This window comes from Bombina bombina, chromosome 6 (assembly GCF_027579735.1).
Source record: "Bombina bombina isolate aBomBom1 chromosome 6, aBomBom1.pri, whole genome shotgun sequence".
Lineage (NCBI taxonomy): Eukaryota > Metazoa > Chordata > Amphibia > Anura > Bombinatoridae > Bombina > Bombina bombina.
Genome location: NC_069504.1, coordinates 905,380,079 through 905,406,828, shown reverse-complemented (window position 1 = coordinate 905,406,828; position 26,750 = coordinate 905,380,079). Strand labels below are relative to the sequence as shown.

Sequence of the window (26,750 nt, the reverse complement as noted above, 5' to 3'; positions counted from 1 at the left end):
AGAGGGCAGACAACCCCTGTCTGCACATGTGCAAACAGAGTTTGTGCTAAATATTAGTTTGTGATTTGTTAGCAGTGGTTCATTTGTTCTGGGGGACAGGGAAATCAGTGAAAAGAATAAGCATAACACAATATACTCATATGACAAAATAAAGCTGTAATTTTCATTGCAAATGTTTTCTTATATATGAAGGTTTATAATATTTGTGTTTAGTGTCCCTTTAAAAATATAAACTGAAGAGATTGGAGCAACTGAATCTAACCCACTGATGAGAGCAACAGAGTGCTTGATACTTCATAACAGTATAAATTGTGCATCTATTTGCCATGGTCCTGGTAACTAGCGCAGAACACCAACAAAAACATAAATTATGCTTACCGGATAATTTCATTTCCATTGTGGGGAGGAGAGTCCACTGCTTCATTCATCACTTGAGGAAATTAAGAGCCTGGCCACCAGGAGGAGGCAAAGACACTCCAGCCAAAGGCTTAAATACCTCCCCCACTTCCCTCATCCCCCCAGTCATTCTGCCAAGGGAACAAGGAACAGTAGGAGAAATATCAGGGTATAAATGGTGCCAGAAGAACAAAAATAAATTTAGGTTCGCCCACCGGAGAACGGGCGGGTGCAGTGGACTCTCCTCCCCACAATGGAAATGAATTTATCAGGTAAGCATAATTAATGTTTTCCATCTAAAGGGGAGAAGTGTCCACTGCTTCATTCATCACTTTTAGGAACAAATACCCAAGCTCTAGAGGACACTGAATGACGAAAACGGGAGGGTAAAGGAGGCGGGATTCTGTACTGAGGGCACCACAGCCTGCAGAACCTTTCTCCCAAAAGCTGCTTCCACCGAAGCAAAAACGTCAAATTTGTAAAATTTGCAGACGTATCTAAGGATGACCAGGTTGCAGCCTTACATATCTGCTCCATAGAAGCCTCATTCTTAAAGGCCCAAGAAGAGGCCACAGCTTCAGTCGAGTGATCCGTAATCCTTTGAGGAGGCTTGTGTCCCGCTGTCTCATATGCCAGAAAGATCATACTCCTCAACCAAAAAGATAAAGAAGTGGCAGAGGCCCTCTGCACTTTCCTGAATACACAACAAATAAGGACGAAGTCTGTTTGAACTCCTTCGTGGCCTGAAGATAAAACTTCAAAGTCTGAACCACGTACAGATTATGAAGTAACCTCTCCTTCGACACAATGAAGGAACTACTATTTCCTGATTGATGTTATGACTCGACACCACCTTGGGAAGGAATCCCAATCCAGTGCGAAGAACAGCCTTATCAGCATGAAAACTAAGTAGGCAGGCTCACATTGCAAGGCCGCCAACTCAGAGACTCTGCGAGCCAATGAAATAGTCAGTAACATTAGGACTTTCCATGAAAGAACCTTAATGTCAAGGGCATGCATAGGCTCAAACAGAGCCCTCTGCAAAACCTTAAGAACCAAGTTTAAGCTCCAAAGAGGAGCCAGATTCCTGAAGACAGGCCTGATCCTAACCAGAGCCTAAACTAAGAACCTCTGCAAGCTTCATATGCAACAGTACAGATAAAGCCGAGATCTGTCCCCTTAGGGAACTGGCGGCAAGACCCTTATCCAGACCATCCTGGAGAAAGGCCAAAATCCTGGAAACCCTTACCTAATGCCAGGGATATCCTCGTTCCTCACACCAGGACAAGTAGATCCTCCACACAATGTGGTAGATGCGTCTAGTGACCAGCTTCCTGGCCTGGGCAAGAGAGTGTCGATCACGCTCTCCGAAAAACCTCTTTTGGCTAAGAAAAGGTGTTCAATCCCCATGCGGTCAGCCTCAGAGAATCGAGATTTTGATGTAGGAAAGGATCTTGAACTAGCAGATCCTTGCGACAAGGTAACCTCCACGGCGGATATGACGACATTGCCACTAGATCAACTGCTACTCGAGGTAGCAGAGGCAACGGTGGAAATAAGTAGATTAGGTTGAAGTCCCAAGGTACCGCCAAGGCCTGGGGATCCCTAGATCGCGACCCGTATCTGGGAAGCTTGCAATTGAGTCTGGACGCCATGAGATCTATTTCCGGCGTCCCCGATCTGTTGCAGATCTCCACAAACATCTCGGGGTGGAGTGATCATTCCCCTGGATGAAACGTCCGCTTCCCAGTTGTCCACACCCGGAATGTGGATCGCTGAGAGCGAACAATTGTGAGTCTCTGCCCATTCCAGAATCCGAGATACTTCCCTCATTGCAAGGGAGCTTCTCGTATCCCCCCCCCCCCGGTGGTTTATGGGACAACCCCAGCGGGGGGCAAGCCTTCAGAGCATTGAACATTGCTCGAAGTTCCAGAATATGTATAGGTAGACTCAATTCCATCTGCCTAGTGCCTTTCTGGCACCCCAAACGGCTCCCAATCCTGAAAGACACGCATCCGTGGTTACAATCTCCCAGGATGGTCTTAGGAAGGAAGTCCCCTGGGACAACTGGTCCGGTCGGGTAAACCAAGCCAGGGACTCCCTCACCGGTCTTTTCAGAGATATCTGTTGGGATAAATCTGAATGATCGCCATTCCATTGTCTCAACATACACAGCTGCAGAGGTCTGAGATGGAACCTGGCGAATGGAATGACATCTATGCTGGATACCATGAGCCCGATTACCTTCATACACCTAGCCACAGATGTCTTGGAGTATGTCTGCAGGGCTAGACAGTTGGATGACAGCTTACAACATCTCTGGCCCATCAGAAATATCTTCATCGCAGAAGAATCTACTATCGTACCCAGGAACTCCACCCTGTTGCTGGGGACCAATGAACTCTTTCCTTCGTTTATCTTCTACCCATGGGATTGAAGTAGAAGGAGGAGAGCTCTCGAATGATCCCCCGCCAGATTGTAGGATGGAGCCTGGACCAGGATATTGTCCAGATATGGAGCCACTGCAATCCCTCTGCCTCTCGCTACTGCAAGAAGGGTTCCTAGAACCTTTTTAAAGACTCTTAGGGCCGTCGCCAGGCCAAACGGTAGGGCCACAAACTGGAAGTGCTGGTCCAGGAAGGCGAACCTTAGAAATTTGAAGTGATCCTTGTGGATTGGAACATGAAGGTAAGCATCCTTCAGGTCTATAGTCGTCATGAATTACCCCTCTTGAACCAGAGGCAAAATTGACCTGATCGTCTCCATCTTGAACGATGGGACAGACAAAAACTTGTTTAGGGCCTTTAGGTCCAGAATTGGACGAAACGTGCCCTCCTTCTTTGGGACCACGAAAAGGTTTGAATAATACCCCAGACCTCTTTCTGCTGGAGGAACTGGGACGATTACCCTGAGAGATGAGAGATCCTTCACACACCCCAGGAAGGAGTCTCTCTTTTCTGGTCTTGAAGAGAGGTTTGACAGGAGGAACCTGCCTCTGAGTGGATAAGATTTGAAACCTATCCTGTACCCCTGTGCGACGACCTCCAGGACCCAAGGGTCTGTAACATCTCCCCCTCCAGGACCCCACAAAGAAGGATAGTCTGCCCCCTACCTGGTCCAAAGACGGGTCTGGGCCGCCCCTTCATGACGACTTTGACTCGGTGGGCTTCTTGTTTTGCTTGGACTTGTTCCAAGAGTTTACTGGCTTCCAAAATCCCTTGGATTGCTCAGATTTTGCAGAAGGCTGCTGGCGCTGAGACCTGTCTGTACGAATGGGACGAAAAGTAGATCCCTTAGGTTTGGTTTTCTTATCCTGAGGTAAGAAGGCACCCTTGCCGCCCGTGACTGTAGATATGATGGAATCCAGGCCTGGACCAAACAAAACCTTCCCCTTGAATGGAGGGAAAGCAAGCGAGACTTAGACGTCATGTCAGCAGACCACAATTTTAGCCACAGAGCCCTGCGAGCTAAAACAGAAAACCCTGACGTCATAGCATTCAGGCGAATAATCTGCATGTAAGCATCACAAAAGAACGAATGCGCTACCCTTAAGGCTTTGATTCAATCTAAAATCTCCTCGAAGGGGGCCTACACCTCGACCATTGCTGATAATAGGTCACACCAATAGGTAGCCGCACCAGCCACCGCAGCGACTGCCGCCGCCGGTTGGAAAACGAACCCCGTCAGTTGGAACATCTTCCGCAACATGGACTCCATCCTTTTATCCATGGGTTCCTGAAAAGAGGAGCTATCCTCAAGCGGAATGGTCGTTCTCTTAGCGAGCATGGAGATAGCACCATCCACCATAGGGACGGTTCCCCACAGTTCAAGCTGCGCATCTGGAACGGGGAAAAGTTTCTTAAAAGAAGACGAGGGAGAAAAGGGCAAACCCAGTTTCTTCCATTCATTTTTAATAATGTTCGCCATTTTGATAGGAACTGGGAAGGCCTGGGGCACTACCCTGTCCACGTAAACCCTATCCAATTTAGGGGTCAAAGGTTCCTCCGTTTCTTCGGTTCCGGAAACCTACAGCGTAGCAAGCACTTCCTTCAGCAGGAAACGCAAATGCTGCATCTTAAATTTTAAATCTGGTTCCTCTGCGGACAGAGGCCTAGAAGTAGCCGATTAAGACTCAGAAGTGACATCCACCGATAAGTCGGAAATGGTCCTCCTCCGTGGATAATCTGTCTTAAGATATCCAGCGGAGTCGAAGACCCCTGAGACGGATAGCAGTGCTGAACCTTCCGCTTAGTAGGACGAGGCATCGCATTTATGGCCGCAGAAACCGCAGTCTGCAACTGATTGGCGAAGTCTGGAAGCCAAAGGGCCGTAGTGGCCTGGGGAACTGCTTGTGTAATCGGAGATGCTTGTATGCTTGTAGAGTACGCACCTCGCGGGACGGAGAACCCTCAGAGGTGGACAGCTCAGTTGTACTAAATACTTTATTCTTTTTTAGAAAAAGTAATATTTTTATAACATGTGGAACAGAGATGTAAAGGCGGTTCCACCGGAACCTCCTCACGATATACACAGTTAGTAGGTTTAGATAAGGAAGGAGTATCTTCCAACATAGTCCTCCATAGCTTGCGCCTTTATTACAGACTTGATTAATGATTAAATGGCACCTTCATATCCCAATGGCCGAGGCACCCACCACCTCCTATTGACCTGGACTACAAGAAACAGCTTTCGTCTCATCCGAACACAGATCGAGAAAGATGAAGTTACTAAGGCCACACCCGGTCACATGGAGTGCCATGCAGGACCGCCCCTGCACAGAGCGAGACGCGCCAAAAAGGCCCGCCTCATCTCTCTCTAACTGTTCCACACTGACAGAGCCTCATCTCACACAAGTGCAGCAAAAAACACAATAAACATTATCATGTATATTAAAATCCCTGTTCCATAACTCCCTTCCGAGGGTATTACCCTAGATTCTATACAGATAAAAGAAGTCACACTGTGACCCTGTCTTCTTGCATTATCACATATATACATAATGAAACGATCTTACCAGAATCAACGCCGTGGAACAGGAACACGGCCGTTCAAGTGTGACAGGTTAGTAGCATTGTTCCTGACATAGACTTGAGAAAATAAAAGCAGGCAGCGAAACTCGTAAATGCCGATTGTTTAAGGAGCTGTTAATTTGAGTCGGGATGGTTTCGCAAAAACTCCCCCTGCATCTCCAGACTCTAACTTTCACCCATGCTCTCACTGAGAGGCTGACAGGACTACTTAAAACTCCAGTCCCATTGCGAAGAGTACTACAATCCATAAGAGACTACTCTGAATCTTCCGACACTTCTCTGCCAACCTCCTGTGACGAAAGGCAAAGAATAACTGGGGGATGAGGGGATTGGGGAAGGTATTTAAGCGTTTGGCTGGAATGTCTTTGCCTCCTCCTGGTGGCCAGGTTCTTAATTCCCACAAGTGATGAATGAAGCAGTGGACTCTCCTCCCTTTAGATGAAAATTATAATAATATAACACTGTAGCAAATCAAATATGGAAAGTGTTACAGATTCCCAAATGAACTGGTGCCAATTTCAACAAAACAGCTCACAAATAAGGATATTTAAACTATTCCAAAAATAGGTATGATTGTGTGCTACTTAACCTATAATTAAATATTCCCTAGGTACACAATTACCAAATACCTAAAAAAAAACTATTTATTACAACAAGCCTGTTATTGTGATTTCACTCTTCATTACCTTTTCAGCTGAAGCTCCAGTTAAGACGAATGTAGAAAAGATAGGGAGCGGATATTTACTGTTAGATGGCCAGGCTTCAATGGTTGCCCCCATGGGCAAACAAAAGAGGGGTACAGATACTGGCAAGGGAAAGGACTCATAATCCTCTTCAGGATACCTGCATATTAGTCCTACAAAAAATGAAGGATGTGTAAAACAAAATTATACTATCAATTATGTTTTATATAAACATATGCAGGATACTACAGTACTCAACAGTTTCTTCTCATGAAGTCATTTTGACTGATACAAAGCCCTGATATGCAGAATTGTATTTTATACTAAATAATTTCAAAGCACACACTCAATATAAGAATCTAAAAGTATACTAAAATGTATATACTAAAACAAATTATTATAATGAATACTTGTGTAAATAGCACTAATCTACTCTTTGGAAAGAAAATCCACAATAATTACTATAATATACTCTATAATTTATGCAGTGTTACAGGAGTCTTGTAAAAATCCCTATTCAGCATCTGAAAAGTCAGCGGAAATCAAGGTTAATAAGATGAACATTCAAAGCATTCTACTGTTGATTACCACTAGTTACAATTATAAAGAGGGTTCATTTAAAGTCTGTAGAGGCTATGATACATACTTAACAATATAATTGGCCCTTGAATATATTTTTTTTAATGAACATTAATCAAAACAGTTGGTCTTGTAAGCATAGCTAGGAAGGACTGATTTATGGCCTACAATGATTCGGAAACATCATATTACTATTCAGGGTATGAAGAGTAGTAAAAGTATTCAGGATACTGGAACCAACTGAGTCTGAATTACATAGTCCACTAATAGGTCTTCTACTTACCAGCCTTGTAGGATACTGTATTTGTTTTTGCGACTGATTTTTTATAACAAAGGTAAACAGCTGATCCCCACTATGCAAAGAGAAAAAGAAAAAAACATCCAATTACGGTTCCAGGAAAAAGAACATCTAAACTATTGAATAAGTAAAATTGAATCTAACAAACTTAGTTTATTACAAATAAAGATATCAGAACAAAATAAATGAATAAAAGAGGAGCTTAACCAGTGAAGATAACTATTTATCATTTCCATTGGGTAATTATAGTGCTAAAGAACCAGGCACTATTCTAAGATGAGAAATGACAAACATATGTCACATTTAGAAGCTGGTGAGAATGTTGAGAAGCCAGCAACAGGCACTTCTTGTAAGCGTTAAAGAGGAGTGTATATGCAGAAAAATACAAAGTGCTAGAAGCCAAAAGTAATATTGTAAACGCTGAGTGTCCCAAGCTCTAGATGTTTGTCAAGCCCTGTTATAAGAAGCCACAGTTTATGCTGTACATATAAATAAATCATTCAGCGATACAATTATTATGCAACTATCATACTCAGTGCCTCAAAAGCCTGCACAGTACTCAGAGTGTCCTAAGAAGATACTGTGATTGTTACACAGTAGCTCATTTATAACCATCCCTAACACTTCTCAGCAGAGGAGGTAACATAAGATAAAATACTTTTAAACCCAGTGAAACCTAAGATACAACACATGACACCCTTTACTTTATGGAAACTAGAACTTTACACTTGTTTCTTTAACAGTTAATCAACTCATACCCTCTAAAAAATATCTAGCATTTATTTAGTGTGTAATGTCCCTTCAAAGTGTGAAGAATAGAGTAAATGGTGAATAAAAGGTTAATACAAATATTTTGTGGATGGGATTCTATTTATATCTTTATTTAAAATTCTCTTGTGCTGAATTAAGAATGAGGGTCACAGTAGAAGGCCATGGGCTGCCTGTTCTCAGCCACAATAACTTTCTGCTGTTGAGACTTCTTGATTTTTAGTTCATGAAAAATGTATTATAAAAATGCTGCATGTGCTCATAAAAAGTCTTCATTTCAAGGAGTAATTTAAAATCTTACCATACTGCTGTTAAGATTCTTTTCCACTTTGCAGAACGTATGCGGTGGTGTTTCTCCTTTGCTGGGTATAATTATACAGATGTCTGTTACAGCCAAGGAATTCTGGGTCATGCATTCTGAGGCTCTGCGGTAAGTTATATATACTCTTTGTGAGGAGGTGCTACCACTTATATTTGCAGGACGTCCATATGGAGTAGTTTGGATAATCTGGCAACCCTGTTTTAATCTCTCTTTCCACTCATATAACACCCTATAATAAAGATAATGATCTGTATGTCAAAAACACAATCCAAGACACATCTGTATTAATATTAAAGCAAACTGCAAATACATTCTTACCTGCTCTAATTTGCCTTTAATGGCTACATTCCATAGTACTATTCACCAAACAAGAGCAGAAAGACAAAATCCATACGAGAGAGGGGCTAATAAGACCTCACCAGAACAGGCCATATAAGAAAGGGAGACAGTGTTGTAGCTGAAGATGAGGTGGGTATAATATTGCTATTTATATATGAAATGGGTCAGTACTAATTTACATAACGGATATAAGCATCTATAATTGGTTTCATATAACAAGAACTTGATATATAAAACTATGGAGGAGAACGTAGAAGAATCATATGTCTTTAAAAACTTTATGGAAGAGACATCAGACCTCTATAATGAGGTTGTATACACTATGGATAGTCTATTCTTTGAGATTGACAATCTTAGAGAAAAAAGGATAGGGATGCACCGAAATTTTGGCCGCAAAAAGTTTCGGCCGAAAATTGCATTTTTGGCTATTTCGGTATTTGTTTTTTTTGCCTGTTATTTTCGGTAAAATTATTGTGTAGCATGTTTCAAATTTTATGCTATCCTAGAGCTGCTGTTTAAGTTTCTTACTTGATTTACTGTTCTGCATATAATGAGTTTTCTAGGACTATAATTGGTAAAAAAAAACAAAAAAACTGTTAAATATGATTATGTTACATAGAACTAAATGAAGAATACTACAGTATATTAATATTTATAATTGTTTTAAGTAGGGAAGCACCAAAATTTTGGTCGCAGAAACATTTTGGCCGAAAATGGCATTATTTTTTGCCTGGTTTTTTTTTTTTTTTTTTTTTTTTCCCCCCTTGGTAAAATTATTGTGTAGCATATTATTGTTTTAAAATATATTTGTCCAATTTTAGTGTGTTACTTTCAATAAAAGTGCAAGCTTTTTTATTGGATCTAATTATGCAAAAAAAAATAAAAAATAAAAAAATTGAAAATAATTTGAAAAAAAATAAATTTTCGGTATCAGTTTCGGTTTTCGGCCAAGTGCATCCCGGATTTTCGGATTCGGTCCAGAATTTCCATTTCGGTGCATCACTAGATATTAAATTAGAACTTGATATTAAAACTTTTCTTCTTTATAAACATGAACAACGTATTCCAAGAGGATTACGAATTAGAAAATTCAACTCATTTTCAGTAAACAATGTGGATTTTATATCCAAATGAAATACTATCTTGGATACATGTTCTTTTGCTTTAATACAGTTATTGATAGAATATAAGAGAGAGCAACGAAAGGAACTGTCATTAGAGCTTAAGGACACACAAGACAAACTTAAAGCTTACCAGCAGGAAAAAGATTTATAAAAATATGACAAAAATTTTTAACTAAGTATGTTAACATTCAAACAAGAATTATGGCAATTTAAGAAAATGTTACGTGATAAAAACATAAATTTATGCTTACCTGATAAATTTATTTCTCTTGTAGTGTATCCAGTCCACGGATCATCCATTACTTGTGGGATATTCTCCTTCCCAACAGGAAGTTGCAAGAGGATCACCCACAGCAGAGCTGCTATATAGCTCCTCCCCTAACTGTCATTTCCAGTCATTCGACCGAAAACAAACAGAGAAAGGAGAAACCATAGGGTGCAGTGGTGACTGTAGTTTAATTAAAATTTAGACCTGCCTTAAAAGGACAGGGCGGGCCGTGGACTGGATACACTACAAGAGAAATAAATTTATCAGGTAAGCATAAATTATGTTTTCTCTTGTTAAGTGTATCCAGTCCACGGATCATCCATTACTTGTGGGATACCAATACCAAAGCTAAAGTACACGGATGATGGGAGGGACAAGGCAGGATTAAGCGGAAGGAACCACTGCATGAAGAACCTTTCTCCCAAACACAGCCTCCGAAAAAGCAAAAGTATCAAATTTGTAAAATTTTGAAAAAGTGTGAAGCAAAGACCAAGTCGCAGCCTTGCAAATCTGTTCAACAGAGGCCTCATTTTTGAAGGCCCAGGTGGAAGCCACAGCTCTAGTAGAATGAGCTGTATCATTTCAGGGGGCTGCTGTCCAGCAGTCTCATAGGCTAGGCTTATTACGCTCCGAAGCCAAAAGGAAAGAGAGGTTGCCGAAGCTTTTTGACCTCTCCTCTGTCCAGAATAAACGACAAACAGGAAAGATGTTTGACGAAAATCCTTAGTAGCTTGTAAGTAAAACTTCAAGGCACGGACTACGTCCAGATTATGTAAAAGACGTTCCTTCTTTGAAGAAGGATTAGGGCACAACGATGGAACAACAATCTATTGATTGATATTCTTGTTAGAAACCACCTTAGGTAAAAACCCAGGTTTGGTACGCAGAACTACCTTATCTGCATGAAAAATCAGATAGGGAGAATCAAATTGTAAGGCAGATAGCTCAGAGACTCTCCGAGCCAAGGAAATAGCCATCAAAAACAGAACTTTCCAAGATAAAAGTTTAATATCAATGGAATGAAGGGGTTAAAACGGAACTCCTTGAAGAACCTTAAGAACCAAGTTTAAGCTCCACGGGGGAGCAACAGGTTTAAACACAGGCTTAAATCTAACCAAAGCCTGGCAAAATGCCTGGACGTCTGGAACCTCTGCCAGACGCTTGTGCAAAAGAATAGACAGAGCAGAAATCTGTCCCTTTAAGGAACTAGCTGATAATCCTTTGTCCAAGCCCTCTTGGAGAAAAGACAATATTCTAGGAATCCTAACTTTACTCCATGAGTAAGTCTTGGATTCACACCAATAAAGATATTTACTCCATATCTTGTGGTAGATTTTCCTGGTAACAGGCTTTCGTGCCTGTATTAAAGTATCAATGACTGACTCGGAGAAGCCACGCTTTGATAGAATCAAGCGTTCAATCTCCATGCAGTCAGTCTCAGAGAAATTAGATTTGGATGATTGAAAGGACCTTGTATCAGAAGGTCCTGTCTTAGAGGCAGAGTCCATGGTGGAAAGGATGACATGTCCACTAGGTCTGCATACCAAGTCCTGCGTGGCCACGCAGGTGCTATCAGAATCACCGATGCTCTCTCCTGTTTGATTTTGGCAATCAGTCGAGGGAGCAGAGGAAACGGTGGAAACACATAAGCTAGGTTGAAGAACCAAGGCGCTGCTAGCGCATCTATCAGCGTCGCTTCTGGGTCCCTGGACCTGGATCCGTAACAAGGAAGCTTGGCGTTCTGGCGAGACGCCATGAGATCCAACTCTGGTTTGCCCCAACGATGAATCAACTGAGCAAACACCTACGGATGGAGTTCCCACTACCCCGGATGGAAAGTCTGACGACTTAGAAAATCCGCCTCCCAGTTCTCCACGCCTGGGATATGGATTGCTGACAGGTGGCAAGAGTGGTACTCTGCCCAGCAAATTATTTTTAAAACTTCTAACATCGCTAGGGAACTCCTGGTTCCCCCTTGATGGTTGATGTAAGCCACAGTCGTGATGTTGTCCGACTGAAATCTGATGAACCTCAGTGTTGGTAACTGAGGCCAAGCCAGAAGAGCATTGAATATCGCTCTTAACTCCAGAATATTTATTGGAAGGAGTTTCTCCTCCTGAGTCCACGATCCCTGTGCCTTCAGGGAATTCCAGACTGCACCCCAACCTAAAAGGCTGGCATCTGTTGTTAAAATTGTCCAATCTGGCCTGCGAAAGGTCATACCCTTGGACAGGTGTACCCGAGACAACCACCAGAGAAGAGAATCTCCGGTCTCTTGATCCAGATTTAGCAGAGGGGACAAATCTGTGTAATCCCCATTCCACTGACTCAGCATGCATAATTGCAGCGGTCTGAGATGAAGGCGCGCAAATGGCACTATGTCCATTGCCGCTACCATTAAGCCGATTACCTCCATACACTGAGCTACCGAAGGGCGCGGAATGGAGTGAAGAACACGGCAAGCATTTAGAAGTTTTGATAACCTGGACTCCGTCAGGTAAATTTTCATTTCTACAGAATCTATAAGAGTCCCTAAGAAGGAGACTCTTGTGAGTGGGGATAGAGAACTCTTTTCCTCGTTCACTTTCCACCCGTGCGACCTCAGAAATGCCAGAACTATCTCTGTATGAGACTTGGCAACTTGAAAGCTTGACGCCTGTATCAGGATGTCGTCTAGATACGGAGCCACCGCTATGCCTCGCGGTCTTAGAACCGCCAGAAGTGAGCCCAGAACCTTTGTAAAGATTCTCGGGGCTGTAGCCAACCCGAAGGGAAGAGCTACAAATTGGTAATGCCTGTCTAGAAAGGCAAACCTTAGAAACCGATGATGATCTTTGTGAATCGGTATGTGAAGGTAGGTATCCTTTAAGTCCACTGTGGTCATGTACTGACCTTCTTGGATCATGGGTAGGATGGTTCGAATAGTTTCCATTTTGAAAGATGGAACTCTGAGGAATTTGTTTAAGATCTTTAGATCCAAAATTGGTCTGAAGGTTCCCTCTTTTTTGGGAACCACAAACAGATTTGAATAAAAACCCTGTCCTTGTTCCATCCGCGGAACTGGATGGATCACTCCCATAACTAGGAGGTCTTGCACACAGCGTAGGAATGCCTCTTTCTTTATCTGATTTGCAGATAGCCTTGAAAGATGAAATCTCCCTTGTGGAGGGGAAGCTTTGAAGTCCAGAAGATATCCCTGAGATATGATCTCCAACGCCCAGGGATCCTGAACATCTCTTGCCCACGCCTGGGCGAAGAGAGAAAGTCTGCCCCCTACTAGATCCGTCGCCGGATAGGGGGCTGCTCCTTCATGCTGTCTTAGAGGCAGCAGCAGGCTTTCTGGCCTGCTTGCCTTTGTTCCAGGACTGGTTAGGTTTCCAGGCCTGCTTAGATTGAGCAAAAGTTCCCTCTTGTTTTGAAGCGGAGGAAGTTGATGCTGCTCCTGCCTTGAAATTTCGAAAGGCACGAAAATTAGACTGTTTGGCCTTTGCTTTGGCCCTGTCCTGAGGAAGGGTGTGACCCTTACCTCCAGTAATCTCAGCAATAATTTCTTTCAAACAAGGCCCAAATAAGGTCTGCCCCTTGAAAGGAATGTTGAGTAATTTAGACTTCGAAGTCACGTCAGCTGACCAGGATTTAAGCCATAGCGCCCTACGCGATTGGATGGCGAATCCGGAATTCTTAGCCGTTAGTTTAGTCAAATGAACAATGGCATCAGAAACAAATGAGTTAGCTAGCTTAAGTGTTCTAAGCTTGTCAATAATTTCAGTCAATGGAGCTGTATGGATGGCCTCTTCCAGGGCCTCAAACCAGAATGCCGCCGCGGCCGTGACAGGCGCAATGCATGCAAGGGGCTGTAAAATAAAACCTTGTTGAATAAACATTTTCTTAAGGTAACCCTCCAATTTTTTATCCATTGGATCTGAAAAAGCACAACTGTCCTCAACCGGGATAGTAGTACGCTTTGCTAAAGTAGAAACTGCTCCCTCCACCTTAGGGACCGTCTGCCATAAGTCCCGTGTAGTGGCGTCTATTGGAAACATTTTTCTAAATATAGGAGGTGGGGAAAAAGGCACCCCCGGTCTATCCCACTCCTTGCTAATAATTTCTGTAAGCCTTTCAGGTATAGGAAAAACATCAGTACACACCGGTACCGCATAGTATTTATCCAGCCTACACAATTTCTCTGGTACTGCAACTGTGTTACAGTCATTCAGAGCAGCTAATACCTCCCCAAGCAACACACGGAGGTTCTCAAGCTTAAATTTAAAATTAGAAATCTCTGAATCAGGTTTCCCCGAATCAGAGATGTCACCCACAGACTGAAGCTCTCCGTCCTCATGATCTGCATATTGTGACGCAGTATCAGACATGGCCCTTACAGCATCTGCGCGCTCTGTATTTCTCCTAACCCCAGAGCAATCGCGCTTGCCTCTTAATTCAGGCAACCTGGATAATACCTCTGACAGGGTATTATTCATGATTGCAGCCATGTCCTGCAAGGTAATCGCTATGGGCGTCCCTGATATAATTGGCGCCATATTAGCATGCATCCCCTGAGCGGGAGGCGAAGGGTCTGACACGTGGGGAGAGTTAGTCGGCATAACTTCCCCCTCGTCAGAATCTTCTGGTGATATTTCTTTTATAGTTAAAGACTGATCTTTACTGTTTAAGGTGAAATCAATACATTTAGTACACATTCTCCTATGGGGCTCCACCATGGCTTTCAAACATAATGAACAAGTAGTTTCCTCTGTGTCAGACATGTTTAAACAGACTAGCAATGAGACTAGCAAGCTTGGAAAACACTTTAAACAAGTTTACAAGCAATATAAAAAACGTTACTGCCCCTTTAAGAAACACAAATTTTGTCAAAATTTGAAATAACAGTGAAAAGAGGCAGTTACACTAACAAAATTTTTACAGTTGTTCCCCACACAAAATAACAAGGGCACTATTGAGGCAATCTTCTCACTTATCTTAGATACTTATTGAGTCTGTATCTTTACTTGTTTCTATTGTGAGAAGTGGTGCTTGCATTAATTACTTGAATCCCACAAACAATTGGGATCTAGAATCCCTGAAAGAGAAATGCTTGGATAGCACTCTATGCACAGACTACATGAGTAGAGGCAGTACTGATTAAAATTTAACCTTTATTAGTTATATATTAAAAAATGGGTAAACACAAAAACATCTAAAATTTCTTCTATTGTGTAAAGGTATATACTGGGCGAGATCAATTATTCTATATTTGGCCTGATACCAATTAATGTATTTTTTGATCTCACTGTATCTTCGATACCATTCAGTGGGTAGTTTGTATCAGGGTTGGGGTGTAATCAAGATTCATTAGTAATAACTTGTTGTTGATCACACTCTAGTCCTGGAGAGTGAGTACTTTGGGTTTGTCGCTTATTGTAAAGTGATATGTTCTGTTGGTGCACACTGAATTGATTGGATGTTGAATTAAAGCTAGAAAAATCTTTATACACAGGAAATTTAATATTTCAGCACAACATTACGCCTTATCTGAGTATCGAATCTACCCAGTGTTGATCTTAAGTGATTATAAAACCTAATTCACAACTTTCTAACTTATCTGAGTATTGAGTCTGCCCAGTGTTTGTGTTTAGTGGTTATAGAGCTTTATTCAAATAGTTGCTCTAACTTGTGGGATTTGATGATTTATGTAAGGTCGTTTATTTTGTGGTCTGCACTGTATTTATCTATGTCAAGTACTATTATCAGTTAATCATCTTGTGTACATTAGTAACATGAATTGCTACATATGTTACGCACCCACATTATACCTGCAACATTCTTATCTCTTTTGAATAAAGGTTTCAATCTGCCGTTATTAATTCTGAAATTTAAGGCTTTACTTACATTAGTTCGGTATCAGCAGCATTTTCTAGCAAATTCCATCCCTAGAAAAATATTAACTGCACATACCTTACTACAGGAAAACCTGCACGCCATTCCCTCTCTGAAGTTACCTCACTCCTCAGAATATGTGAGAACAGCCATGGATCTTAGTTACTTCTGCTAAGATCATAGAAAACGCAGGCAGATTCTTCTTCTAAATACTGCCTGAGATAAACAGTACACTCCGGCACCATTTAAAAATAACAAACTTTTGATTGAAGAATAAACTAAGTAAAAAACACCACACTCCTCTTACGACCTCCATCTTGGTTGAGGCTTGCAAGAGAATGACTGGATATGACAGTTAGGGGAGGAGCTATATAGCAGCTCTGCTGTGAGTGATCCTCTTGCAACTTCCTGTTGGGAAGGAGAATATCCCACAAGTAATGGATGATCCGTGGACTGGATACACTTAACAAGAGAAAAGGACTATTATTCCAAGCAGGTGTACAAGTGGATTCAAGAAGATTTCCCCAGACAAAGACAATATAGAAAATATAACAAGCAAAGGAAAAAAAACTATAATAAAAAGGGGAAAACCGTAACATTCTCTGACACAGAATATTAAGTAGATTCATCTGATGGAGAGGTTTTAGAAGAAGTTAGTATACCTTCTGTATTAAAAACATATGAGTATACACCTAATGTGGAAATTGATTATCATGTGTCAAAAAAAGAGAAATGCAGGACCTTTCCCCCAGAAAGAAAAAAAAAACATATAGAGGGAGAAGAGGCCAAAGGATGAAAACAAAACTAACAGAAAGGAGACCACAAGGAGCAATTCCCAAAAACAGAATTTATGCTTACCTGATAAATTTCTTTCTTTTGCGATGTACCAAGTCCACGGTTTCATCCTTACTTGTGGGATATTATCCTTCCTAACAGGAAGTGGCAAAGAGAGCACCCACAGCAGAGCTGTCTATATAGCTCCCCCCTTAACTCCACCCCCCAGTCATTCGAACGAAGGCTAAAGGAAGAAAAAGGAGAAACTATAAGGTGCAGAGGTGACTGAAGTTTTCAATAAAAAATACTATCTGTCTTGAATAGAAAGGGCAGGCCGTGGACTCGGTACATCGCAAAAGAAAGGAATTTATCAGGTAAGCATAAATTCGGTTTTCTTTTGCAAGATGTACCGAGTCCACGGTCTCATCCTTACTTGTGGGATAGCAATACCAAAGCTTTAGGACACGGATGAAGGGAGGGACAAGACAGGAACCTAAACGGAAGGCACCACTGCTTGCAGAACCTTTCTCCCAAATATAGCCTCCGAAGAAGCAAAAGTATCAAATTTGTAAAATTTGGAAAAGGTATGAAGCGAATACCAAGTCGCAGCCTTACAAATTTGTTCAACAGAAGCATCATTTTTAAAAGCCCATGTGGAAGCCACCGCTCTAGTAGAGTGAGCTGTAATTCTTTCAGAAAGCTGCTGTCCAGCAGTCTTGTATGCCAAACGGATGATGCTTTTCAGCCAAAAGGCAAGAGAGGTAGCCGTAGCTTTTTGACCTCTACGTTTTCCAGAATAGACAACAAACAAAAAAGATGTTTGACGGAAATCTTTGGTCGCTTGCAAGTAAAACTTTAAAGCATGCACCACGTCCAAATTGTGCAATAGACGCTCCTTCTTATAGGAAGGATTAGGACACAGAGAAGTAACAACAATTTCCTGATTAATATTCTTATTAGAAACATCCTTAGGAAGGAATCCAGGTTTGGTACGCAAAACCACCTTATCAACATGGAAAACCAGATAAGGCAAATCGCATTGCAATGCAGATAGTTCAGAAACTCTTCGAGCCGAAGAGATAGCAACTAAAAACAGAACTTTCCAAGATAGAAGCTTAATATCTATGGAATGCATAGGTTCAAATGGAACCCCTTGAAGAACTTTAAGAACTAACTTCAAACTCCATGGCGGAGCAACAGGTTTAAACACAGGCTTGATGCTAACTAAAACCTGACAGAACGACTGAACATCTGGAACATCTGCCAGACGTTTGTGCAGTAGAATTGATAAAGCAGATATCTGTCCCTTTAAGGAACTAGCTGATAGCCCCTTCTCCAATCCTTCTTGGAGAAAAGACAAAACCCTAGGAATCCTGATCTTACTCCATGAGTAGCCTTTGTATTCGCACCAATAAAGATATTTACACCATATCTTATGATAAATTTTCCTGGTGACAGGCTTTGGATAAGATCAAGCGTTCAATCTCCAAGCAGTCAGTCGCAGAGAAGCTGGATTTGGATGCTGGAACGGACCTTGAATCAGAAGGTCCTGTCTCAGTGGCAGAGTCCATGGTGGAAGAGATGACATGTCCACCAGGTCTGCATACCAAGTCCTGCGTGGCCACGCAGGTGCTATCAAAATCACCAAAGCTCTCTCCTGTTTGATTCTGGCAATCAAACGAGGAAGGAGAGGAAATAATGGAAACACATAAGCCAGGTTGAACGACCAGGGTACTGCTAGAGCATCTATCAGTACTGCCTGAGGATCCCTTGACCTGGACCCATCAGATCCAATACTGGTGTGCCCCATTGCTGAATCAATTGAGCAAACACCTCCGGATGGAGATCCCACTCCCCCGGATGAAAAGTCTGACGACTTAGAAAATCCGCTTCCCAGTTCTCCACTCCTGGGATATAGATTGCTGATAGATGGCAAGAGTGAGTCTCTGCCCATTGAATTTTCTTGGTAACCTCTATCATCGCTAGAGAACTCTTTGTTCCCCCCCTGATGATTGATATATGCTACAGTCGTGATATTGTACGACTGGAATCTTATGTATCTGGCTGACGCCAGCTGAGGCCACGCCTGAAGCGCGTTGAATATCACTCTCAGTTGTAGAGTCCACAAACCCTGTGCTTTCAGGGAATTCCAGACTGCACCGCAGCCCAATAGGCTAGCGTCCGTCGTCACTATGACCCATGCTGGCCTGCAGAAACACATTCCCTGGGACAGATGATCCTGTGACAACCACCAATGAAGAGAGTCTCTGGTCTCTTGATCCAGATTTATCTGGGAGATAGATCTGCATAATCCCCATTCCACTGTTTGAGCATGCATAGTTGAAGTGGTCTGAGATGCAAGCGAGCAAACGGAACTATGTCCATTGCCGCTACCATTAGTCCGATTACCTCCATACACTGAGCCACTGACGGCCGAGGAATGGAATGAAGAGCTCGGCAGATGGTTAAAATCTTTGATTTCCTGACCTCCGTCAGAAAAATTTTCATGTCCACCAAATCTATCAGAGTTCTCAGGAATGGAACTCTTGTGAAAATTCTGGGAGCTGTGGCCAACCCGAAGGGAAGAGCCACAAACTGGTAATGTTTGTCCAGAAAGGCGAACCTGAGGAACTGGTGATGATCTTTGTGGATAGGGATGTGTAGATACGCATCCTTTAAGTCCACGGCGGTCATATATTGACCCTCCTGGATCATTGGTAAAATAGTCCGAATGGTCACCATCTTGAAGGATGGGACTCTGAGGAATTTGTTTAGGATCTTGAGATCTAAAATTGGTCTGAAGGTTCCCTCTTTTTTGGGAACCACAAACAGATTGGAGTAGAACCCCTGCCCCTGTTTTGTTTTCGGAACTGGGCAGATCACTCCCATGGTATATAGGTCTTCTACACAGCGTAAGAACGCCTCTCTTTTTGTCTGGTTTACAGACAAATGAGAAAGATGGAATCTCCCCCTTGGAGGAGAATCTTTGAAATCTAGAAGATACCCCTAGGTTACGATTTCTAAAGCCCAGAAGTCCTGAACGTCTCTTGCCCAAGCCTGAGCAAAGAGAGAAAGTCTGCCCCCTACTAGATCCGGTCCCGGATCGGGGGCTACCCCTTCATGCTGTCTTGGTGGCAGCAGCGGGCCTCTTGGCCTGTTTACCCTTGTTCCAAGTCTGGTTAGGTCTCCAGACTGACTTGGATTGAGCAAAATTCCCCTCTTGCTTTGCAGTAGGGGAAGAGGTAGAGGGACCACCTTTGAAGTTTAGAAAGGAACGAAAATCATTTTGTTTGGTCCTCATCTTATTTGTCTTATCCTGAGGAAGGGCATGGCCTTTCCCTCCAATAATGTCTGAAATGATCTCTTTCAGTTCAGGCCCGAATAAGGTCTTACCCTTGAAAAAGATGGCTAAAAGCTTAGATTTTGATGACACATCAGCAGACCAGGACTTAAGCCATAACGCTCTATGCACTAAAATGGCAAAACCTGAATTCTTTGCCGCTAATTTAGCCAGTTGAAAAGCGGCATCTGTAATGAAAGAATTAGCTAGCTTGAGAGCAATAATTCTATCCAGAATATCATCTAATGGGGTCTCAACCTGAAGGGACTCCTCCAGAGCCTCGAACCAAAAAGCAGCAGCAGTAGTTACAGGAACAATGCACGCTGTAGGTTGGAGAAGAAAACCCTGATGAACAAATATTTCTTTAGGAAACCCTCTAATTTTTTATCCATAGGATCTTTGAAAGCACAACTGTCCACAATAGGTATAGTTGTACGCTTAGCCAGGGTAGAAATAGCTCCCTCCACCTTAGGGACCGTCTGCCACGAGTCCCGCATGGTGTCTGATATGGGAAACATTTTCTTAAAAGTAGGAGGGGGAGCGAACGGAATACCTGGTCTATCCCACTCCTTAGTAACAATGTCCGAAATCCTCTTAGGGACCGGAAAAACATCAGTGTAGGTAGGAACCTCTAGAAATCTGTCCATTTTACACAATTTCTCTGGAACTACAATAGGGTCACGATCATCCAGAGTCGCTAAAACCTCCCTGAGCAATAAGCAGAGGTGTTCTAGTTTAAATTTATTAGCCATCATATCTGAATCTGTCTGAGGGAACATCTTTCCTGAATCAGAAATCTCTCCCTCAGACAGCAAATCCCTCACCCCCAACTCAGAACATTGTGAGGGTACATCGGAGAGGACTAATAAAGCATTTTTTCACCCACCAGACCTACTGCGCTTCCCCTGCAACCCAGGTAGCTTAGATAAAACCTCTGTGAGGGTAGTATTCATAACTGCGGCCATATCTTGCAGGGTGAATGAATTAGACGCACTAGAAGTACTTGGCGTCACTTGTGCGGGCGTTAATGGTTGTGACACTTGGGGAGAATTAGATGGTATAACCTGATTCCCTTCTGACTGAGAATCATCCTGCGACATACTTTTATTAGCTAAAATATGTACTTTACAATTTATTGATGCATGAGGGACACATTCTAAGTGGAGGTTCCACATTGGCTTCTAAACATATTGAACATTGACTTTCCACAATGTCAGACATGTTGAACAGGCTAGTAATGACTACAAACAAGCATGAAAACACTTTATTTAGTGAAAAAAATAACAATCTTAAAAAACGGTACTGTGCCTTTAAGAGAAAAAAAGTATACACGTTCTGCAAAACAGCCTAAACATGCAGCAATTTTTTCAAAATTTTGTATGTAGACCCACTATAGGTAGATAAGATTGCACCACAAATTTTTTTAACAATTAACCCCTTAATGTCCAAACCAGATCGAAAATAGGCCCAGATCCGGAAAAAAAAACCTCAGCACCTTGCCACAGCCCTGCTGTGGCCCTACCTGCCCTCAGGGATCGAAAGTGTGGGGTAAAATGAGTTAGAGCTTGCTGCTTGCTGACAAACTAACTGCGCATCTGAGGCGCGAAAATAGGCCCCACCCATCTCACTCGATGTTCCCTGAGCCTGAAAGAACCGCACCAGAGCAGTTATAACTAGCCAGGTGGGTTCCAAGACCCTAAAAACATAATTTATGCTTACCTGATAAATTTATTTCTCTTGTAGTGTATCCAGTCCATGGATCATCCATTACTTGTGGGATATTCTCCTTCCCAACAGGAAGTTGCAAGAGGATCACCCACAGCAGAGCTGCTATATAGCTCCTCCCCTCACTGCCATATCCAGTCATTCGACCGAAACAAGACGAGAAAGGAGAAACCATAGGGTGCAGTGGTGACTGTAGTTTAATTAAAAATTAGACCTGCCTGAAAAGGACAGGGCAGGCCGTGGACTGGATACACTACAAGAGAAATAAATTTATCAGGTAAGCATAAATTATGTTTTCTCTTGTTAAGTGTATCCAGTCCACGGATCATCCATTACTTGTGGGATACCAATACCAAAGCTAAAGTACACGGATGATGGGAGGGACAAGGCAGGAACTTAAACGGAAGGAACCACTGCCTGTAGAACCTTTCTCCCAAAAACAGCCTCCGAAGAAGCAAAAGTATCAAATTTGGAAAATTTGGAAAAAGTATGAAGTGAAGACCAAGTGGCAGCCTTGCAAATATGTTCAACAGAGGCCTCATTTTTAAAGGCCCAGGTGGAAGCCACAGCTCTAGTAGAATGAGCTGTAATCCTTTCAGGAGGCTGCTGTCCAGCAGTCTCATAGGCTAAACGGATTATACTCCGAAGCCAAAAAGAAAGAGAGGTTGCCGAGGCCTTCTGACCTCTCCACTATCCAGAGTAAACAACAAACAGGTTAGATGTTTGGAGAAAATCTTTAGTAGCCTGTAAGTAAAACTTCAAGGCAAGGACTACTTCTAGATTATGCAAAAGACGTTCCTTCTTTGAAGAAGGATTAGGACATAATGATGGAACAACAATCTCTTGATTGATATTCTTGTTAGAAACCACCTTAGGTAAAAACGCAGGTTTTGTACGCAGAACAACTTTATCTGAATGAAAGATCAGATAAGGAGAATCACAATGTAAGGCAGATAACTCCGAGACTCTTCGAGCCGAGGAAATAGCCATCAGAAAAAGAACTTTCCATGAAAGAAGTTTGATATCAATAGAATGAAGGGGTTCAAACGGAACCCCTTGAAGAACTTTAAGAACCAAGATTAAGCTCCATGGACGAGCAACAGGTTTAAACACAGGCGTAATTCTAACTAAATAAAAAGGGAGAAGCGCTCAACCTGGAAACGAACAATAGCATAATAGCTCGTTCTATGGATAGTTACCACCCAAGAAGCAGCCTCTTTTTGCTCAACATGTGCCTTTCACAGAGAAAAACTTTCCTGAAGCATATCAGTCTGATCCTGACTTCACAGTACAGTCCAGCCCCGAAATACCAGGCAATTCTTCTCTGAACGAGAGAAACAGCAAAACCCCAGACGTACGTTTCGGCCTATTGTGGGCCTCGTCAGTGAGGTGCAGCCATATCCCTCTAGGCACACTGAGCAACGGGTCCACGTCTGGATTCCCGCATCACACTTAGGGAGACTTCCCAAAATGTCATAATTTGCATAAATAAAAAGAGAGAAGCGCTCAACCTGGAAACGAACAATAGCATAATAGCTTGTTCTATGGCTAGTTACCACCCAAGAAGCAGCTTCTTTTTGCTCAAAATGTGCCTTTCACAGAGAAAAACTTTCCTGAAGCATATCAGTCTGATCCTGACTTCACAGTACAGTCCAGCCCCGAAATACCAGGCAATCCTTCTCTGAACAAGAGAAACAGCAAAACCCCAGACGTACGTTTCGGCCTATTGTGGGCCTCGTCAGTGAGGTGCAGCCATATCCCTCTAGGCACACTGAGCAACGGGTCCACGTCTGGATTCCCGCATCACACTTAGGGAGACTTCCCAAAATGTCATAATTTGCATAAATAAAAAGAGAGAAGCGCTCAACCTGGAAACGAACAATAGCATAATAGCTCGTTCTATGGCTAGTTACCACCCAAGAAGCAGCCTCTTTTTGCTCAACATGTGCCTTTCACAGAGAAAAACTTTCCTGAAGCATATCAGTCTGATCCTGACTTCACAGTACAGTCCAGCCCCGAAATACCAGGCAATTCTTCTCTGAACGAGAGAAACAGCAAAACCCCAGACGTACGTTTCGGCCTATTGTGGGCCTCGTCAGTGAGGTGCAGCCATATCCCTCTAGGCACACTGAGCAACGGGTCCACGTCTGGATTTCCGCATCACACTTAGGGAGACTTCCCAAAATGTCATAATTTGCATAAATAAAAAGAGAGAAGCGCTCAACCTGGAAACGAACAATAGCATAATAGCTCGTTCTATGGCTAGTTACCACCCAAGAAGCAGCCTCTTTTTGCTCAACATGTGCCTTTCACAGAGAAAAACTTTCCTGAAGCATATCAGTCTGATCCTGACTTCACAGTACAGTCCAGCCCCGAAATACCAGGCAATTCTTCTCTGAATTATGACATTTTGGGAAGTCTCCCTAAGTGTGATGCGGGAATCCAGACGTGGACCCGTTGCTCAGTGTGCCTAGAGGGATATGGCTGCACCTCACTGACGAGGCCCACAATAGGCCGAAACGTACGTCTGGGGTTTTGCTGTTTCTCTTGTTCAGAGAAGGATTGCCTGGTATTTCGGGGCTGGACTGTACTGTGAAGTCAGGATCAGACTGATATGCTTCAGGAAAGTTTTTCTCTGTGAAAGGCACATTTTGAGCAAAAAGAAGCTGCTTCTTGGGTGGTAACTAGCCATAGAACAAGCTATTATGCTATTGTTCGTTTCCAGGTTGAGCGCTTCTCTCTTTTTATTTATGCAAATTATGACATTTTGGGAAGTCTCCCTAAGTGTGATGCGGGAATCCAGACGTGGACCCGTTGCTCAGTGTGCCTAGAGGGATATGGCTGCACCTCACTGACGAGGCCCACAATAGGCCGAAACGTACGTCTGGGGTTTTGCTGTTTCTCTTGTTCAGAGAAGGATTGCCTGGTATTTCGGGGCTGGACTGTACTGTGAAGTCAGGATCAGACTGATATGCTTCAAGAAAGTTTTTCTCTGTGAAAGGCACATTTTGAGCAAAAAGAAGCTGCTTCTTGGGTGGTAACTAGCCATAGAACAAGCTATTATGCTATTGTTCGTTTCCAGGTTGAGCGCTTCTCTCTTTTTATTTATGCAAATTATGACATTTTGGGAAGTCTCCCTAAGTGTGATGCGGGAATCCAGACGTGGACCCGTTGCTCAGTGTGCCTAGAGGGATATGGCTGCACCTCACTGACGAGGCCCACAATAGGCCGAAACGTACGTCTGGGGTTTTGCTGTTTCTCTTGTTCAGAGAAGGATTGCCTGGTATTTCGGGGCTGGACTGTACTGTGAAGTCAGGATCAGACTGATATGCTTCAGGAAAGTTTTTCTCTGTGAAAGGCACATTTTGAGCAAAAAGAAGCTGCTTCTTGGGTGGTAACTAGCCATAGAACAAGCTATTATGCTATTGTTCGTTTCCAGGTTGAGCGCTTCTCTCTTTTTATTTATGCAAATTATGACATTTTGGGAAGTCTCCCTAAGTGTGATGCGGGAATCCAGACGTGGACCCGTTGCTCAGTGTGCCTAGAGGGATATGGCTGCACCTCACTGACGAGGCCCACAATAGGCCGAAACGTACGTCTGGGGTTTTGCTGTTTCTCTTGTTCAGAGAAGGATTGCCTGGTATTTCGGGGCTGGACTGTACTGTGAAGTCAGGATCAGACTGATATGCTTCAGGAAAGTTTTTCTCTGTGAAAGGCACATTTTGAGCAAAAAGAAGCTGCTTCTTGGGTGGTAACTAGCCATAGAACAAGCTATTATGCTATTGTTCGTTTCCAGGTTGAGCGCTTCTCTCTTTTTATTTATGCAAATTATGACATTTTGGGAAGTCTCCCTAAGTGTGATGCGGGAATCCAGACGTGGACCCGTTGCTCAGTGTGCCTAGAGGGATATGGCTGCACCTCACTGACGAGGCCCACAATAGGCCGAAACGTACGTCTGGGGTTTTGATGTTTCTCTTGTTCAGAGAAGGATTGCCTGGTATTTCGGGGCTGGACTGTACTGTGAAGTCAGGATCAGACTGATATGCTTCAGGAAAGTTTTTCTCTGTGAAAGGCACATTTTGAGCAAAAAGAAGCTGCTTCTTGGGTGGTAACTAGCCATAGAACAAGCTATTATGCTATTGTTCGTTTCCAGGTTGAGCGCTTCTCTCTTTTTATTTATGCAAATTATGACATTTTGGGAAGTCTCCCTAAGTGTGATGCGGGAATCCAGACGTGGACCCGTTGCTCAGTGTGCCTAGAGGGATATGGCTGCACCTCACTGACGAGGCCCACAATAGGCCGAAACGTACGTCTGGGGTTTTGCTGTTTCTCTTGTTCAGAGAAGGATTGCCTGGTATTTCGGGGCTGGACTGTACTGTGAAGTCAGGATCAGACTGATATGCTTCAGGAAAGTTTTTCTCTGTGAAAGGCACATTTTGAGCAAAAAGAAGCTGCTTCTTGGGTGGTAACTAGCCATAGAACAAGCTATTATGCTATTGTTCGTTTCCAGGTTGAGCGCTTCTCTCATTTTATTTATGCAAATTATGACATTTTGGGAAGTCTCCCTAAGTGTGATGCGGGAATCCAGACGTGGACCCGTTGCTCAGTGTGCCTAGAGGGATATGGCTGCACCTCACTGACGAGGCCCACAATAGGCCGAAACGTACGTCTGGGGTTTTGCTGTTTCTCTTGTTCAGAGAAGGATTGCCTGGTATTTCGGGGCTGGACTGTACTGTGAAGTCAGGATCAGACTGATATGCTTCAGGAAAGTTTTTCTCTGTGAAAGGCACATTTTGAGCAAAAAGAAGCTGCTTCTTGGGTGGTAACTAGCCATAGAACAAGCTATTATGCTATTGTTCGTTTCCAGGTTGAGCGCTTCTCTCTTTTTATTTATGCAAATTATGACATTTTGGGAAGTCTCCCTAAGTGTGATGCGGGAATCCAGACGTGGACCCGTTGCTCAGTGTGCCTAGAGGGATATGGCTGCACCTCACTGACGAGGCCCACAATAGGCCGAAACGTACGTCTGGGGTTTTGCTGTTTCTCTTGTTCACAGAAGGATTGCCTGGTATTTCGGGGCTGGACTGTACTGTGAAGTCAGGATCAGACTGATATGCTTCAGGAAAGTTTTTCTCTGTGAAAGGCACATTTTGAGCAAAAAGAAGCTGCTTCTTGGGTGGTAACTAGCCATAGAACAAGCTATTATGCTATTGTTCGTTTCCAGGTT

At 42.9% G+C, this 26,750-nt stretch overlaps 1 protein-coding gene across 2 annotated transcripts in view; it reads right to left on the bottom strand.

The window, feature by feature from the left end:
* Nucleotides 1-26,750, bottom strand: part of DENND4A (DENN domain containing 4A) — an 858,339-nt gene that overhangs the window by 606,595 nt on the left and 224,994 nt on the right. For both annotated transcript variants that reach the window (XM_053718534.1, XM_053718535.1), the window contains exons 3-5: nucleotides 8,056-8,305; nucleotides 6,972-7,041; nucleotides 6,113-6,282 (exon numbers count right to left, since the gene is read on the bottom strand). In XM_053718534.1, coding sequence (XP_053574509.1) covers nucleotides 6,113-6,282; nucleotides 6,972-7,041; nucleotides 8,056-8,305 — 490 coding nt within the window. The remainder of the gene's footprint in view (nucleotides 1-6,112; nucleotides 6,283-6,971; nucleotides 7,042-8,055; nucleotides 8,306-26,750) is intronic.